The 16,219-nt window shown below is 52.2% G+C and overlaps 1 protein-coding gene and 2 long non-coding RNA genes across 3 annotated transcripts; 1 reads left to right on the forward strand and 2 right to left on the reverse strand.

The window, feature by feature from the left end:
- Positions 1 to 1,389: 1,389 nt before the first annotated feature.
- Positions 1,390 to 11,733, forward strand: prdm1a (PR domain containing 1a, with ZNF domain). The gene is made up of 7 exons (XM_076981645.1): positions 1,390 to 1,573; positions 3,480 to 3,731; positions 5,338 to 5,457; positions 6,722 to 6,974; positions 9,358 to 10,259; positions 10,357 to 10,485; positions 10,584 to 11,733. The coding sequence occupies exons 1-7, from the start codon at positions 1,547 to 1,549 to the stop codon at positions 11,133 to 11,135; spliced, it is 2,235 nt and encodes a 744-aa protein (XP_076837760.1). The 5' UTR covers positions 1,390 to 1,546; the 3' UTR covers positions 11,136 to 11,733.
- Positions 2,758 to 4,742, reverse strand: LOC143482994 (uncharacterized). Its single transcript, XR_013122353.1, has 2 exons — positions 4,699 to 4,742; positions 2,758 to 4,446 (listed from the first exon to the last, which is right to left on the reverse strand). It is a non-coding gene; the product is annotated as an uncharacterized LOC143482994 (long non-coding RNA).
- Positions 11,734 to 12,430: 697 nt separating the features above from the next.
- Positions 12,431 to 13,577, reverse strand: LOC143482995 (uncharacterized). Its single transcript, XR_013122354.1, has 2 exons — positions 13,297 to 13,577; positions 12,431 to 12,545 (listed from the first exon to the last, which is right to left on the reverse strand). It is a non-coding gene; the product is annotated as an uncharacterized LOC143482995 (long non-coding RNA).
- Between the last annotated feature and the right edge of the window lie 2,642 nt (positions 13,578 to 16,219).

The following is a 16,219-nucleotide window of genomic DNA, read 5'->3' on the forward strand; positions in this document are numbered from 1 at the left end:
CTACAGGAGTTAAAAAAAAGAAGCCCCCATTTGAATTTGACTTCAGAGCCAGGAGACCCCTCCCTACCCCTCCACACAGCCCACTCTTTCCTTTATGAGAGAGAGAGAGAGAGAGAGAGAGAGAGAGAGAGAGAGAGAGAGAGAGAGAGGGGTATTATAATGGCAGGAGTTGGTGATGGTGGTACCGGCTCCCTGTCCCACCACACCAGACCGCATGGCAATTTCGAAGAGGAAGCGAACCGTTTGTCTCGCCATCGTTCTCGGATCTTTCTTGCCGTCTCTTCCTCCTGCGGCTGGTTACCGCGCCGGGGCCCGGGGCCCGGTACTGTTCTGCTGTGACGCAGGCCCAGCTGGAGACCAGATTTGGCCCGTGGGCTGCGAGCTGGGTCTGCTCCGGGGGAAGAGGCAGGCCTGGGGGGGGGAGGGAGGGGGCGGTACCGTCGCCTGGAACTCTCGGGTCGTCCGCTGCCAGGAAGTTGTAGGAAGCAAGTGATGTGGTCACATCTTTTGTCACCAGCAGAGTCGGTGTGTGTGTGTGTGTGTTCTTGCGTGCATGTCTCTGATTCTGTATACTGGGGCTGGTCCAGATTGTGCTGTTTCATCTCTCTCTACCTCCTCACCTCCATTCCTAGGGGGCATGTTTTCCGTTTCTTCTCCCCGTTCTCCGGCGCACCACTTCGCCCACGCTCCCATACTGGGTCGCTGGGCGGCAGCAGACTGTGGACGGGCCCCTGCGGGACTTTCCAGAGAGTCTTGCTGTGGCTGGCAGTCCGAGACCATGTGTGTGTGTCCCGTATGGGGTGGCAGCACTCATCGTGCATACAAATCTCAGCTTTGACTCACAGGGCACAAATGGCACAAAAGCTTTAACAGAGAGTGGTGCCCCCTAGAGGTCACTAAGGTTGCATGGGGGGGGGGGGGGGGGGGGGGGGGTTCATCCATCAGCCCCAGCGCTTAGTAAACAGCAACAGGTTATTGAGTCACTGCTGTAGGACATCCTTCCTGCCCAGGAAGAGAGGCAGAATAAAGAGGATCAACACCCCCTCCACCCCCCCTCCCCTCCTCAAACAACCTCCTATCTCTGGGGATCTTTGTCAGTCCAGTCTGAGATCACCTCACTCTCTCTTGTATGATAAGAAGCACTAAGATCTTGTCCCTGTTTGTATCTCAGGGAAACTGAGCAGGAATTAATTGATTGAGTTGGCCGGGCACATTCAGGAAAGAGACTGAAACTGCAAAGATTAGTTTAGTGTGCGTGGTCGAACGTGTGATATATCTGAAGCAGGAGAGAACTGGAAGGGTGGAGACATCTAGAGAGAAGGCGGGGACGGAGGGAGGTGGGCGGAGACAGGGAGGCGGAGCAAGGGAAGCCTTCAACAAGTTACAAACATGCTCGGAGTCCGTCAAACTCAAGGCAGTCGCAGAAGAACACGCTCACCATCTGGACTAGCAGTGGGACGGGGAGAGGATTAGAGATCTGCACCTGTCCCACACACACTCTCTCTCCAACACACACACACACTCACGGGGGAGACTAGGAGTCTCTATGTGTGGCTGGAATCAAAGTCTGTCGGTGAGTGAAACTGCTTGGCTTCGTTCTGGTGGTTCTGGTCTGTTTTTGCTCTCTCAGAAGAGAGAACGTTGTGGTGTTGTACAACTTGGTTTTACTGACGGCTGGATTATCGTTAGTCTCTTGGGATGGTTTGGTCACAAAATTTGTTCTAGTTTCTGACAGTCAGTTGCTTCTGTATTTAATTTGTAATAGCTTTAGTTGTATAATAATCATTAAGGCAAATTTGACTTTTTCTTTTAGTACTTTCAGTATTTTTAAATTTAAAGAGAGAAACATGTTTGGTTTATAAAAAATGTATATATTAATGTATAAAATAAGTTATTTAGTTCTGAAATTGAAAAGTCAAACTTTGTGAATTTAATATGTAAATGTAGCTTACATTTGAAAGATATTCATTGTTTATATATATATATATATATATATATAAACAAAAACATGCTAAACGTGAACGATAAAATATGTGGGAGAATTTAAATAATTTACATTTTGAATTCAAAACCCTTTAAAAGTCAGAAAGAAAAATACGGTTGCCCAGTTTAGTCGATGTTCAGTTTCTCGGTTTCAATATTAGTTTTGATCTTGCAGCTGTTCTACAGAATTACAGCAAGCTGCAGTATTCTGTCATCTCTTTACTAGTATCATGGAAACAGCTTATAGACAAATACACGCATTCAGTGTTAAAAGTCAGGCATTTCACTTTTAACACACACACACACACACACACATACACAGACAAATATATATACATCAGCTAAATTTCTTACTATATTGACCATCAATTTAAGGCATCAATTAAATTAAGTGTAAAGCTTTAATCATATATGTATACACATGCACTGCAATATTATATATGATTTTATTTAGTATTTTACTATATATATATATATATATATATATATATATATATATATATATATATATATATATATACACACACACACAATTTTATTAATTGTTATTTTATTATTTATTAATAATTATTATTGTATATTGAATAATTGGAGGAATAAGCTGATCTTTGTAATGAAGCATGCTGGTAATGGGACAGAAGTTCAGTGGAATGTGGACCGGTGGTTCCTGTCCTCTTTGGCTCAGGCTGTGTGTGGGACCCACTTGGGTGGGAAGCGTTTGAAGGTTATTTGTGCTTCTGTTGCCCCCCTATGGAAAAAGCTGTGATTCTTTCCCTTTTGTTCTCCTACACACACACACACACACACACACACACACACACACACACACACACACACACACACACACACAGGCAGAGTCATTCCTTGGAATGGTTTATGGAGTCCACTGCTCTACAACTCCGATTCCAATTTTAGCTCCATTCAAACGCAGACAACACTTCCTTCCTCCACCTTCCTCCACCTCTCTCTCCACCCAGGGGAGAGACGGAGAGAGAGAGAGAGAGAGTAGGAAGCAGGAGTGGAGAAGGGGGAGGATGGAGAGAGCGAGCGAAAGCTGGCGGAGGTGTAGACAGACAAAACATAGGTGGGGGTGGAGGGTGGAGGGTGGGGTTGGGGGCCGTGACGGTCCGGCTGTCAGGAGACAGTCCTGCCGTCCTGTCGCTCCACTTGAGTGTGACGTCTCGAGATCACGCGGGACCTCACGCTGTTGACTGTTGTGCTATTCTCTCTGTTTACCTCCTGTGTCAGTTTCTATTTCATTGGCCTTCCGTTACCAATGAATAATAAATAAATGAACTTTTCCTATGAGTGAATAATTTTCCAGGGTGTCTTTTAATTTCCTAGTTGCCTTATGTTATGTGGATCTGATTTAAAAGCACATGTTTTAAGGTCACGTGAATATGTATTTCAGAATGGTGCTCACTGCTTCTTCTGTGTCTGTCTCTCTGTGTCCACCTGTCTGTCTCTCTCTGTCTGTCTGTCTGTCTGTCTGTCAGGCTGCCTCTCAGCATAGCTCTGTCATGTTGACCACTGAGGGGGTGTCTCCTGCTGCCGTGCGGCTGGAGACAAAGACATGCGTGGAGGACGCAGACATGTCCAAGTGGACGGAGACGGAGTTCGAGGAGAACTGCACGTACATCGTGAAGGACCACATGTGGGAGGGGCCTCTGGACACGCCGCCCACGTCCCGCGCCCAGGCGTCCCTGCCCAGGAACCTGGAGTTCAGACACGGACTCGAGTCTAAAGAGGTACGACAGGGTAGACGGACGCCCCCTCTTCCCCCCCGCCCCACACACCTGGCCCGGTCCAGCCCGGAGTGAGAACCCACAGAACCGCGCTCGGGTTTGGGACGCCGGCAGTATTCAGCAGACACTCGGCTCATGAAAAGCCCCGTGATCGAACGGACCTGCTGCTAACTCAGCGGCGACCAGAGAAAGTAAAAATTATCGTTCTTGAGGGAAACGAAAACTCTTGGTGACGGGAAGGAGAGAGGGAGGGAGAGAGGGAGGGAGGGAGAGAGAAACAAAAGGGAGAGGAAGACAGATGTTTGTGATTCATGTTTGCTACATGCCTACATGTAATCTAAACCGAGCTTATCGGCAGAGCTTCGGAACATGTCAGCAAAAAACTAAACAAACAACAGAAACACAATTGAGAGTGTGCGAGTTACCTCACGCAGCTCGGAGACGTCGCTCAAAGGCTCAAGACACCAAGCGATAGCGGGCCAAGCCAACAGCCTTCAATCTCCCCGCAACATCAAACAGCCCCTCTCATGTCTGTCATGGCGACAGGGCAATCCCCACCCTCGATTGGCTGGGGGATATGAGGGGGTGGGGACATGGGTACGAGGTGGGCGGGCCTTTGAACACGACTCCCACGTCGAGCTTCGAAACCGTCCCCGAGAACTGTGGCATTGATTTTCTCATCAGGCCGTCTGTCTTTTGCCTTATCATTTGAGCCCCCCTGTTAGGGAAGATTAATTTATTTCCTGATGAAAACAGGCAGGAACAGTTAACCCTGCCCTTAAGGATAGACAGAGAGGATCAAAAGGAACCTGAGGATGCACAGATTTGGTGTGGGGGGGACGAAACACGCCACATCGGCAAAATAGTGACGCTGCAGCCGTCTGTTAATTGGCTGTCAAAGAGCAGCTACTAATCTCCGAGCAGGTCTGAGCACCGCCGCTGGCCCCCATGTGCGGGGGGGATTTCCTACCTCTTTATCCGGCCGTCTGTTTGCATTTCTGGGTGTACGCTGAAGACACCTGGGGGGGGGGGGGGGGGGGTTAGTCGTGAGTGGATCTCGGCTGAGCAGGTAAGACTGAAGTCTGCTCAGCGTATTAAAAACAATGCAAAGCACAACAAGGAGAAAAAATGAAAAAAGTCCAGACAGTCTCCACCTTGGGGGGGTTTCTGCTGCAGCGTGTCTCTACGGAGGACGCGGTGGAGCGATGGTGGGAGTGTATTCACCACCACTACATCTCCTGCCCTGTTTGATGTGGTGTGGAGGCTCCGTAATGATTGCAGGGGGGGCGGGGTGCGCTAGCTAATGAGAGGTGAGCAGGCTGAAACGACCCGTGTCTCTCCACCCGTCCCTCCACCCGTCCCTCCATCTCTCGCTCGGGCCTGCGTGCATGCGAGGATGTGACCTTCTTGACCTCCGTCTTCCTGGTTGTGTCAGTAAAGGGTCGTGGGGCTCATGGCCTGAATGGTCCAGGTATATTCACCTGGATTAGCAGTAACTCTCTCTCCCTCTCTCTCTTTCTCTCTCCGGTACACTTACTCCACAACTTATTACAAACGATCACAAGCTAGTATCTGGTCTGAAGTGTGTCCCAACTCTCTTCCCGTACAGGTGGTGGGGGTGGTGAGCCGAGAATACATCCCCAAGGGCACGCGCTTCGGCCCCCTGGTGGGAGAGAGCTACACGCCCGACACCGTGCCCAAGGACGCCAACAGGAAGTACTTCTGGAGGGTGAGTCGTCAGAAGCTTCGTTTTCTGTAACGGCTGCGCAAAAGAGGTCAAAGAGAAACAAAACAGCAGCTCGTCGTCTGTTCCACTGACTTACTTCCTGTGTGACATCACAGACGCTTATGTGACTGCTTAGAGAAAGAGAGAGAGAGAGAGAGAGGGAGAAAATGCAGCGTAAGGCTCTAGTGATTTCTGTAGCACATAGGCCGCGTGGGCTTTGCTGACTGGGACAGTGAAGACAGACTGATCTTGCGTGTTTTGACTGTGTCTCTTTTAAGTACTGCGAGCTGGTGCCGCGTGACGTGTGTGTGTGTGTGTGTGTGTGTGTGTGTGTGTGTGTGTGGCGTATGTCTGTGGAAGGAGCTCGCCAGCCAGGTCACGCACAGGTGACGGTCCCCGGGCCGTTATCACGACGAGCGGACCCGTCCGGCCCGTCGTCCTCACGAGGAACGCGCTGAGTCACAGGACCCGATTCGTGAAAGTGACATTTTTATTTTTTTTGGCGTCTCGTGTTTTGGTTTTTTTTTTCTTCTTTTCGTAAGAACCTGCGGTGGTGGTTTCCGAGATCCCCTGGTGGAACGGCGCAGTGAAAGGCCAAGCGTGCTGTTCGCCGCTCTTTCCTCTATTACAGGAGATGAGCGTAGATCAGAGAGGAGGGTTGCGTGGGGGGGGTGGAGGTGGTGGTGGGGGGGGGGGGTGTAGCGGAAGAGCCGTGCTACCGTCACCCAGGGGGAACCTCGCACAGGGCTCGTGATGTCATGAGAGCATTCCTGGAAATGGCCAGGTTAGTGTGAACCAGCCTCTCTAATTTCAGAGCTGCCCCCAAAACAGCCTGTTCCACTTCGCAGGGGCGTGTGTGTGTGTGTGTGTGTTTGTGTGTTTGTGTGTACGCATATGAGTAAGAGTGGGGCAGACTGGAGACTGACAAAGAAAAAGAACAGTAATGGAGCGAAGACTCGGTAGATGAGTGTGCTGATGTGGGGAGACTGTTGACTCAGCGCTGAAGCTTATAAAGACATAGACTGTAGGATCTTGTTCTCGTCTGTGGTACTAGTGGGCAGACAGCAGGTTCTGGGGACCACAGCGAGACCCGTGAGCCCATAGTCAGATAGCAAGGTTCATTTCCCTTTGTCGAAAGCATGAGAAACACACCAGGTGAAGAAACCAACAAACCGATCAGCCGGAGGTCCGACGGGACCGCGCGACCCGCTAACCCCGACCCGCTAACCCCGACCCGCTAACCCGCCGCCCGTTCCTACCCACGCAGATTTACGTCGACGGTGAGCTCCACCACTTTGTGGACGGCCTGGACGAGGACCGGAGCAACTGGATGCGCTACGTGAACCCGGCCCGCTCCCAGGACGAGCAGAACCTGGCCGCCTGCCAGAACAGCATGAGCGTCTACTTCTACACGGTGAAGGCCATCCCGGCCGGGCAGGAGCTGCTGGTGTGGTACTGCCCCGACTTCGCCCGCCGACTACACTACCCGCCCTCGGGCGACCTGATGATGCAGAAACTCAGTGAGTGCAAAGTTCGGTCGGCCCACGTGTGTGTGTGTGTGTGTGTGTGTGTGTGTGTGTGTGTGTGTGTGTGTGTGTGTGTGTGAGACCTGGGGAGGTTTGTCTTTTCCTTCCTACTTAAGTCGAGGGGAAGCTTGTTGTTTTGGACGGAGTCTGTGATTATCATACCAGCAGAACACACTCTTCTCTCTTTCATCTACTCTTAGATCAGAATGCCTCTCTCTCTCTCTCTCTCTCTCTCTCTCCATTATGTTTCTGTTCAGATGTAGTAATGTTTAAGCCTAATTACACAGGATAGGAGGTACAACTCGACAGCCATTTGCACTTAAACATACACTCCCTACATGAAAGTGCTCTCGACACACTCAATCTGCCATTGTTGGACACGGTAATAAAAGTCTCAAAGTTAAACCTTTGTGTTGGTTAGAGAGAAAGTTAAGAGGGAGACAGTGAGACTGTCACAGAGAGAGAGAGAGAGAGAGAGAGAGAGAGAGAGTCACAGAGTCACAAGGAGACAATACACAGGTGTGGCGAGAACAGAGCAGCCTGAGTGACTCCACGGCCCAGAGATATGCGCATCACTTCAGGCTATGGAACACTCTAGCTGTCCACCCCCTCCATACACACACACACACACACACACACACACGCTGTAATTAGGCCATCTGACCCACGGCTGACACCAGAACTGTTCTACCTGCCACCGGGGCGGGTCCACTGCCTCCTCTCCTCCGGCTCACGGCAGCACCAGAGACAGTCATAGCACGAACAGCCACCCTGCGCGTGACTAATGGAAGGAGACGAGATGACTGGCGGTTCCTCCCACACGGCGGCCACGGAGCTTCTGACGGCCCCCGGGCCTCCTGAACCGGACCTCTCCCTCCTCCCGAGGACGAGCGGCACTCCCGGACGCTGCCGACGTCTCCCGGGGCCCACGGGCTTACCGCCGTGTTTCGTGACCCCGTACGCGCGCGTGCGGGGGGGGCCTGGTGTGTGTCCGGGGGGGGGTTGGAGGGGGGGAGGGGCGTGAAGAGCTCTTTGGCAGGGCTCCTTAATTTATTTGGCACTTTAAAAGAGAAACGGAGGGTGGGAGGGGGAGAGAGAGAGAGAGAAAAAACCTGCTCCATTGACTACTTGAACTTCCTGGCGGCTGGGCCGCGCTGACAGATTGATATCTGCGAGTTCGTTGGCTATTTGTTTTGCAGGAGCTCTCTGGGGAGGAACAGGACTGGCGCTATCTACGGAAGGGACGGGGGGGGGGGGGCGGAGGGGGAGGACGGCTAACCTCTAACTGTGTTTACACGTTGCTATAGGAGGAGAAGGATGGGGGTTTGAGGGACAGGGAGATCTTATGGAGGAGATCTTTCCAACCACACACACACACACACACACACACACACACACACACACACACACACACACATACACATACACACACACACGTGTTCTCTCGCATGCAGACCCCACACCAGTCAGGTTCTCAGCCCTAGGTGAACTCTTTGCAAAGGGCACAGGAAAGGAAGCAGGAAGTGGTTTTGATCGTTTGCACTATCTTCTTAAGTTCTTTCTCTTATGAGGAAAGGCACAGGAAAGGAGATCTTCAGATCTTCAGAAGAGCATGTGAGGCATTGGAGAGCTTCTCTGGCTCTCTTCACGGTTCTTCCCTCTCCCACAGTTTACTGGCGTCTGCGTCTCAAGCCGATCTCCGTGTTCAAGAAAGTTCTTTTTTGAGGAGGTCTCCTGCAACTGTCGGGGCCGAGTTCTGTTCAGCGAGGGATCCGAAAGGTGGCTCCGAGTTCGCGTGGCGTGGAGCCGCCCTGAAGATGTGCACTCAGTGGAGTCGCTGGGCTTTGTGGGTGCCTATTAGTGGGAAACCCTCAATCACCCACCGTCACATCCATTAGATGGTATCAGCCCTCAGCAGAAGCCGCCCCTCTCCTCCACACTGACCTGGGATCTGCCGTCATGCCCCACATCCTGTCTGCGGCCCCCAGCTCGGGACAATCTGTCAAGCTGTCGTCCCCTAATTGAACCGCCAGGCTGCTTTGTGTCCCGGACCCGCTTTGCTCGGGAAGATCTGTGCGCCGGGTAACAATGGGTGTCCTGTTGGGAGGACGGGACGTGGAACCCACCTCGGGGTCGTAGCGATCGGGTGAAGCGCGTCTTCTCGGACGGAGAGAGCGGTAGAGGAGAGGTGTGTCCTGGAGCCCGTGGTGGATGTTGGGTCAGTAGTTTGGTCTCCACAAGAAAAGGGTGGAGTCTGTGTGTCCAACAGAGCAGGATGATGTGCTGATGTGTCCTAAAAAGCAGAGTCTGATGTGCTGTTGTGCTGTGTGTCCTACAAACCAGAGTCTGATGTGCTGTTGTTCTGTGTGTCCTACAGAGCAGAGTCTGATGGAGGTAAAGCAGCAGGAGTTGGAGGAGAAACCCGTGGTGAAAAGGGAACACACCGTCTCAGAGATCCTGAAGGACACGTGGCGGGAACCCACCCGGCCTCTCCCCACGCGCCCACGGTGTCCCATCAGCCCCGACCGGCCCCTCTACCCCCGCGTCATCTACCCCATCCGCCCACAGCCACACCCCCCGCTCCGAGAAGACTTCCTGAAGCCCGGTCTGGGCGTCTGTTTCTCCACCCGCTCGCCGGGGCTCCCGTCGGCCACGCCCAGCCCGTCCGTGCAGAGCAGCCCAGAGACCAGCCCGGGGAGCAGCCCCGCCCAGGGCGACCCCCGCGACGCCCTGCCCGCCCTGCCATTGACTCTCCACGGCAGCAGCTTGGGCCACTACCCCAGCTACCCCCCACAAGTGCCCCTCTCCCCATTCTACTCCAGCCCGCATTACCTTCTCACCCCCTACTCCATGAGCAGGGCACCTCAGGTCTTCTCCCACATGTACCCTTTCTGTAACGTAGTGCCCCCCCACATGCCACTGCAGTCCGCCATGCTGCCCCCGGAGGGAGGCCGGCACTTCCTGCTCCCGCCCCCCAGCAGTGCCTTCTCCAGAGCCACCACCCCGAAAGACAGGCCCGCCCACGGGCACCCCCACGCCCCCGTCAGCGGCTCGCCCACCGCGGCCTCCGCCGCCTCCGTCGACCAGCTGCCCGCCAACCCTACCTCAGCCCAGCCCTGCGGCCCCCGGTCGGAGGACGAGGCCGTCAACCTCAGCAAGATGAAGCGCGGGCCGGCCGGCTACAAGACGCTGGGCTACCCGCTCAAGAAGCAGAACGGGAAGATCAAGTACGAGTGCAACGTGTGCAGCAAGACGTTCGGACAGCTCTCCAACCTCAAGGTGAAGCTCTTCTCCGCTCACACACACACACACACACACACACACACACACACACACACACACAGGTGTGTGAACAAGGCCCTGTTTCTGTCCTCAGGTGCACCTGCGTGTCCACAGCGGCGAGCGGCCTTTTAAATGTCAGACCTGCAACAAGGGCTTCACACAGCTGGCCCACCTACAGAAGCACTACTTGGTCCACACCGGTGAGAAGCCCCACGAGTGCCAGGTGAGCCCCCCCTCCCCTCTCACTCAAACCCCCCCCCCCCATGAGCACGAGTGTTAGCCCCGCCCCCCTCTAAAGCCCCTCCCTCCCTACCTCCACAGGTGTGCCACAAACGCTTCAGCAGCACCAGCAACCTCAAGACGCACCTGCGGCTGCACTCGGGCGAGAAGCCCTACCAGTGCAAGCTGTGCCCGGCCAAGTTCACGCAGTTCGTCCACCTGAAGCTGCACAAGCGTCTGCACACGCGCGAGCGCCCCCACCGCTGCCCCCACTGCCACCGCAGCTACATCCACCTCTGCAGCCTCCGCCTCCACCTCAAGGGCTACTGCCCGGCCTCCGCCACGCCCCGACGCTCACGCGACGAGCTGGAGCGCGTCAACGAGGAGATCGAGCGCTTCGACGTCAGCGACAACGCCGACCGGCTGGAGGAGACGGACGGCGTCGACGTGGAGCGGCTGGCGGAGAAGCAGATCTTCGGCCTGATCTGCCGCGACATGGACCTCAAGGCCTTGTACCGCAACGGCGAATTCCTCCACCCGCCGGCCCTCCGCCCCGCCACGTACGGCCTGTACGAGCCGTCCGCCGAGACCTCCGTCATCAAGATCCTGCCCGTCAAGGTGAAGCAGGAGGCGGTGGAGGCGATGGAGCCCTAGCCCCTCCCCCTCACGCGCTCGCAGCCACTCAAGAGACACGCCGCCCGCCCGCCTCGGCGGCCGCGGACGGCCACAGGTGTAAATAATCCTCGCGAGGATGCACGCTCAGGTCTCCGACATCAGGGACTTCCCGTACTCAGGGCTAGGAGACAGCGTTCCAGGCCGTTAGCGGCCCAATGTGTCCTACACTTTAACGACAATCGTCCACCAGTTATTTCAGAGTAACGTTGTTTGTCTGAGGTTTGTAATTGTTATTCTTTAATAATATTTGGTTTAGTATGCAACCACTAATTTATTGTCCAATTTGTTATCTTCCAAAAGCAATATTTTTTGAAATAATGTTTACGATGACTGGGTAATTCATTGTAATTGTTCTGTTTCTGTCCTCTTTGTTTTTTGGCCATTCTTGTGTTTTTCGCACTCCTGCATTAGTTATTTGTTTGGCTTCTTCATGATGATGTTCAACAGGAAAAAGGAGCTCCGTCGCCTTCAGGGTTTTACTTCTTAACTGTAGACTGCTTTTCAAAACAGTTCAGGTAGCTTTTTTTTTTTGTGGAAGGCTTTCGTAGAACAACCGCAGTGGAATTTTGAAGACGCCACCATGGCTTTGGGTCAAAGTTTGGGTGGGGGGTTGGGTGTGGGCGGTGGGGCGGTGGGCGTGGGGTTCGATTTGACTTCAGGTGGCTCTCCCATATGCCTTCTCTTAACCTAAATTGAGAACTCCTCAACGTAACCGAAAGGGCATTTTTGTAGTTTTCAACAAGTTACCTCAAAGATTGTGTGTGTGTGTGTGTGTGTGTGTGTGTGTATATAGGCTATGTGTGTGTTCAGAAGGACGTTGGAGGCATATATGATATTTATTGCTTTTCTACTTGAAGAAGAAAATAAAAAACAACAACCCAAAGGTTGTGGGCGAAGGCTCAGTGTGGGTCCCCAAGAAGAAGAGTCTGCTCGCATGTAGCACACAGGCTATGAAGCTCAGTCCTTCTTTATTCTTTCACTAATCGTTTATGTTTTTAAGAGCAACACTGATAGCACAAGGGGAGAGATGGGAACAAAACAGGAAGTGGAAATGCTAGTTACCAAAGTTCCCTCACATAGCAGCGCGTGTCTGTGGCAAAGCAACGTCCGGCTCTCCCAAGTCCGGCTGTCCCGGGTCCTGTCGATTGGTTGTTGCTGTTGTTTGGCCCTTTTCGCCCTCACGGATGGCACAAACCAAAGCGTCTTGGTCCTTATCATGCACTGGTTTCCTCTTTATTTTTATGTTTTAGTTTATCTTTTTTTTTTAACTCTCGTTTAGACCAGGCCCTCTCCGTCTGATCTTTAAGACGACCTCCTGAGGTTCCTAACTGTAGCATCTCTTCGTTTCTTTCACCCGAAGTATGACCAAAGTCTTCCCTGTGTTTTCAGCTTTAAAGTCAACATAAATAAGGACAAAACAAACCAAAAAACAAAAAGTCTTCTGTCTCTATGTTTACAGACTGGTTTACATAGTTATTTAAGTGCAACCTGTTTAAATGTAAATTATGATATAAATGTTCACTGACTGAACGGTATGTCTGTGTGCTTTCTTGCATCATTTTAGATGTATAAATAAATTGACAACTTCCCAAATATCGTTTTTTGACCACGTCAGAACAGCCACATCTCTGCCCCCTCCGATTTGAAAATCACTGAAATGACTGAACGGTTCATGGAATTCATAATCTGACTCAACAATCTCGATTTTCGTTTGATCCGGTGCCCCTGTCTCTTTCCAATATCTTATTATTACTGCTGAGGAAACAGGGGCTTTAGATATTCTCACACAAGGTTCCACTGTCTTCATAATTGCAGCCAAAAATAAAGTTAGATCGAAGGCCCACAATTTCAGAGTGGGTGAAATGGGGGCGTGTCAGAGAAGAGCTGAATTGTAGTCAGCTTTGGTGACTAACATCACCCTCAACAGTTGAGGAATCTGACCCCAGCTCAGTAATCCTACTCGAAGATCCTGAAAGTGAACACCATCCCAGAAAAGCAATTTGGGCTTACAGAAAAGAACAACCAGCTAATTAGGCGTGAGTGGCTCATATGACTCCAGGTAAACGCGCTTGTGTGAGCTATTTATGTAACGCTAATGAAATTCCGTGGGAGTCTGTGTGAGACATGCAAGTGTGCACACCTTCAGTCTTGAGTTCAGGTCCTAATCCAGGTCTTAATCCAAGTCTTAATCCAGGCCCTGGCACAAAGTCCGTCATGAAATCAATCGACTGCTGCCTGTTCCTCCGATTCGTATGTTCACCAGTCATGTCCGCTGTTTGAACAGAACCGCCACCAGCCGGGCCACCCCGCCTTCTTAGCACACACACACACACACACACACACACACACACACACACGTTTAATAGAGCGCTTGTTTTCCACAGAGTTTCCGTAACGCTGCCGCTGCAAATGGCACTTACAGTAAACACACTTTTCTGCCAAAGAATTTTTTAAACAGTGAATGACACAGCACCAGCACAGATGACTCAACCAGGCCCCTGGGGGCCCTCCTGTGATGCTTCTGCCATGTGTCCCTATCGGCTTGGAATTGTGGCCTTTCTGCATCAAAGAAGAAACAGATGGGGACCAGGCCCAGACAACCCGAGTGGGGGCAGAGAGACAGACTTCAGGACAACATCCCTCTCAACAAAGGACTGACCTTTACAGTTACGAGCTATTACAAGCCTGCCGAGGACCGCGGATCAGAACAAACGCAAATCGGACACGCAGTCCCCAGAATAGAGAAGAGGGCGAACAGATTGCCACGATGCCCTGGTGTTTCTATTTAATCGACCGTGTTGCCGTTAAAAGAGCCATGACAAAACATCTGGCCAAAAACATGACGCCGCCGTGGCTCTGGCCCGAGTTAAAGTCCAGCTACACGCCTTCTCCACCCCCCACGCCGCCCTGGGTCTCTGGTCCTGCCCAACACGATGACTAGGGCAGATCGCGGTGCGTGATTAGCGCTTCCGATCAACATTCCAGTGAGATTTTATGGACCACGTGTGAGCGATTGAATGCGACGTTCTTCACTTCCTGCTTCACGCCACTGACTCAGTGAAACTGTCGGCGCTTGACGAGAACCGCCTGCTCCGTCAAATCAATTCAGTTCTTTCTAAATAAGGCAATATGGCAATTGAGACCTCAAGGCGTGATTTACAGTAAAGAAGACATCATCCATGCCACAGACGGGTTAAGAGGTCACTGGAGGACTGTAACACCCGGCTGAACTACTACACGATCCGTCTGTTGGAGGATTTTGCAGATCTCGCGTGGTTTATGTATCATTATGCTGGTATCGCATCACACCGACCAATAAAATGTTTTCGCGACTCGTCAAAACATGGCACAGTTTTACGTTTAGCTCAGGAATAACTCGACAGATGGCCGCTCAAGTCGGACGGGCCGGTCGGTTTCACCTGGCTGGTGTATTCTTTATCTTCTGTTTCCTTGTATGCCAACAGTTCCATTATTTCTTTGTACAACAAATTACAGCCTTCCTTTCTGCACAGGCAGCCAAGAGCCACAAACCACAGATTCAGTCTGCTCCAAACACGCACACGCGTACACACTCGCTCTTTCTCAAACACTATTATTCCAGCTGTGCAAAGAATGGCCGGCCGTCTCGTCGAGCGCGACGGAGGAACCGCTCCAGGAACGATAGAGCGAGCTTAAACAGAGAGAGACACATTTCAGCGCTGGGAGTCAAGGAGGGGCCCAGATTCAGGCTCCTCCGTCTGCCCTCTCCCCTGACTGATCACAGTGTCTCAGAGCCCCTCAGCACCTGCCCATTAGGGGCCTGGGCTAATGACAGGTTAGCTCGGACCAAGCGGGGAGATGGGGTGGGGGGGGGTTTGTTGGAAATGAGAAGGCACCTCAGTGGGGAGAAGGGAGAGTTTTGTTGTTTGTTCTAAGTCGCCCACCCCCCTTCTCGCTGCTGTGATCCAGGTGTGCTCGTGGGGGAAGGGCTGGTATAGGGGAAAGTTCTCTCTCGACACCTCATATAAGTTTAACAGGCAACGGCAGGGTCGCGCACTTCAAACCCCTCGCGGGACCAGCAGGACCGACCGAGCAGACAGGGCAAAGGCAGCAAACGTCAGGGTCTCTCCGAGGGCAGCAAGCGGGGTAAAAGCGCACAACCCCGTGGGGGCGGGAGGGCGATCCGATCCCCTTAATCATCACAGGAACTTCAAAAGGACGCTTCCCAGGATCGAGTGAAGAGTCAGACGTCTTCGCCAACGGTTCCCGCTTGGGCAGGAGCGGCAGCGAGAGGAAGGACGTCGTGACACGCGCTTGTGACACGCCGCAGAACGGACAGGCCACGTACGAGGGGGATAAGCGGAGAGGAAGAGGAGGAGGAGGAGAAGGGTGCCTCTGATCTTTTTAGTGACTGCTTTACGGGAATGAGAGAGCAGCGACAGGACGGCTGTGCTTAATGAACTCATGAAGAGGGCCTCAGCTAGCTTTGATGTCCACTCCACTCAAAAACCCCTCCTTACACACACACACACACACACACTTCTCCTCTCTCCTACCATAGTGGAGAGCAAACAGCCATTGTGTTTGCTCTCAGAACAACAATACAAAGGCAAATACTTCAGAAATAAATATTTTGCTCTTTTCCAGCGAGGTGAAGTGGGAGAAGTGTTACCTCACAGCTAGTGTTCTCCATGCACACACACACACACACACAAGCTCCCTCTGGGTCCCAGGTCACGGAGTTCTGCAGGTCAGGCTAAAGGCTCTGTTCATGTGCGTCCACCCACCCTGTGATGGACTGGCTCCGACCTCCAATAACCCCGAACTGTATTACGAGATTTAGAAGATTATTGAACAAATATGCAGTTCCAGGTTTCTTGGAAGTCGTTTCTGCTGATGACTACACTGTTTTAACACTGATCGTGCACGAGGACACCTGGGGTTATGTTGGACTACAAACACTACACTCTGGAGGATACAGCACCTCCATTAAACACTCTAAAAAACATCCCAGGACTCAAAGGTTTGTTCTAACTACACAATCGTTGACCCAATTGTCACATTTACACTAACTAATAAAGTTG

Source organism: Brachyhypopomus gauderio, chromosome 19, assembly GCF_052324685.1.
Source record: "Brachyhypopomus gauderio isolate BG-103 chromosome 19, BGAUD_0.2, whole genome shotgun sequence".
Taxonomy (NCBI): domain Eukaryota; kingdom Metazoa; phylum Chordata; class Actinopteri; order Gymnotiformes; family Hypopomidae; genus Brachyhypopomus; species Brachyhypopomus gauderio.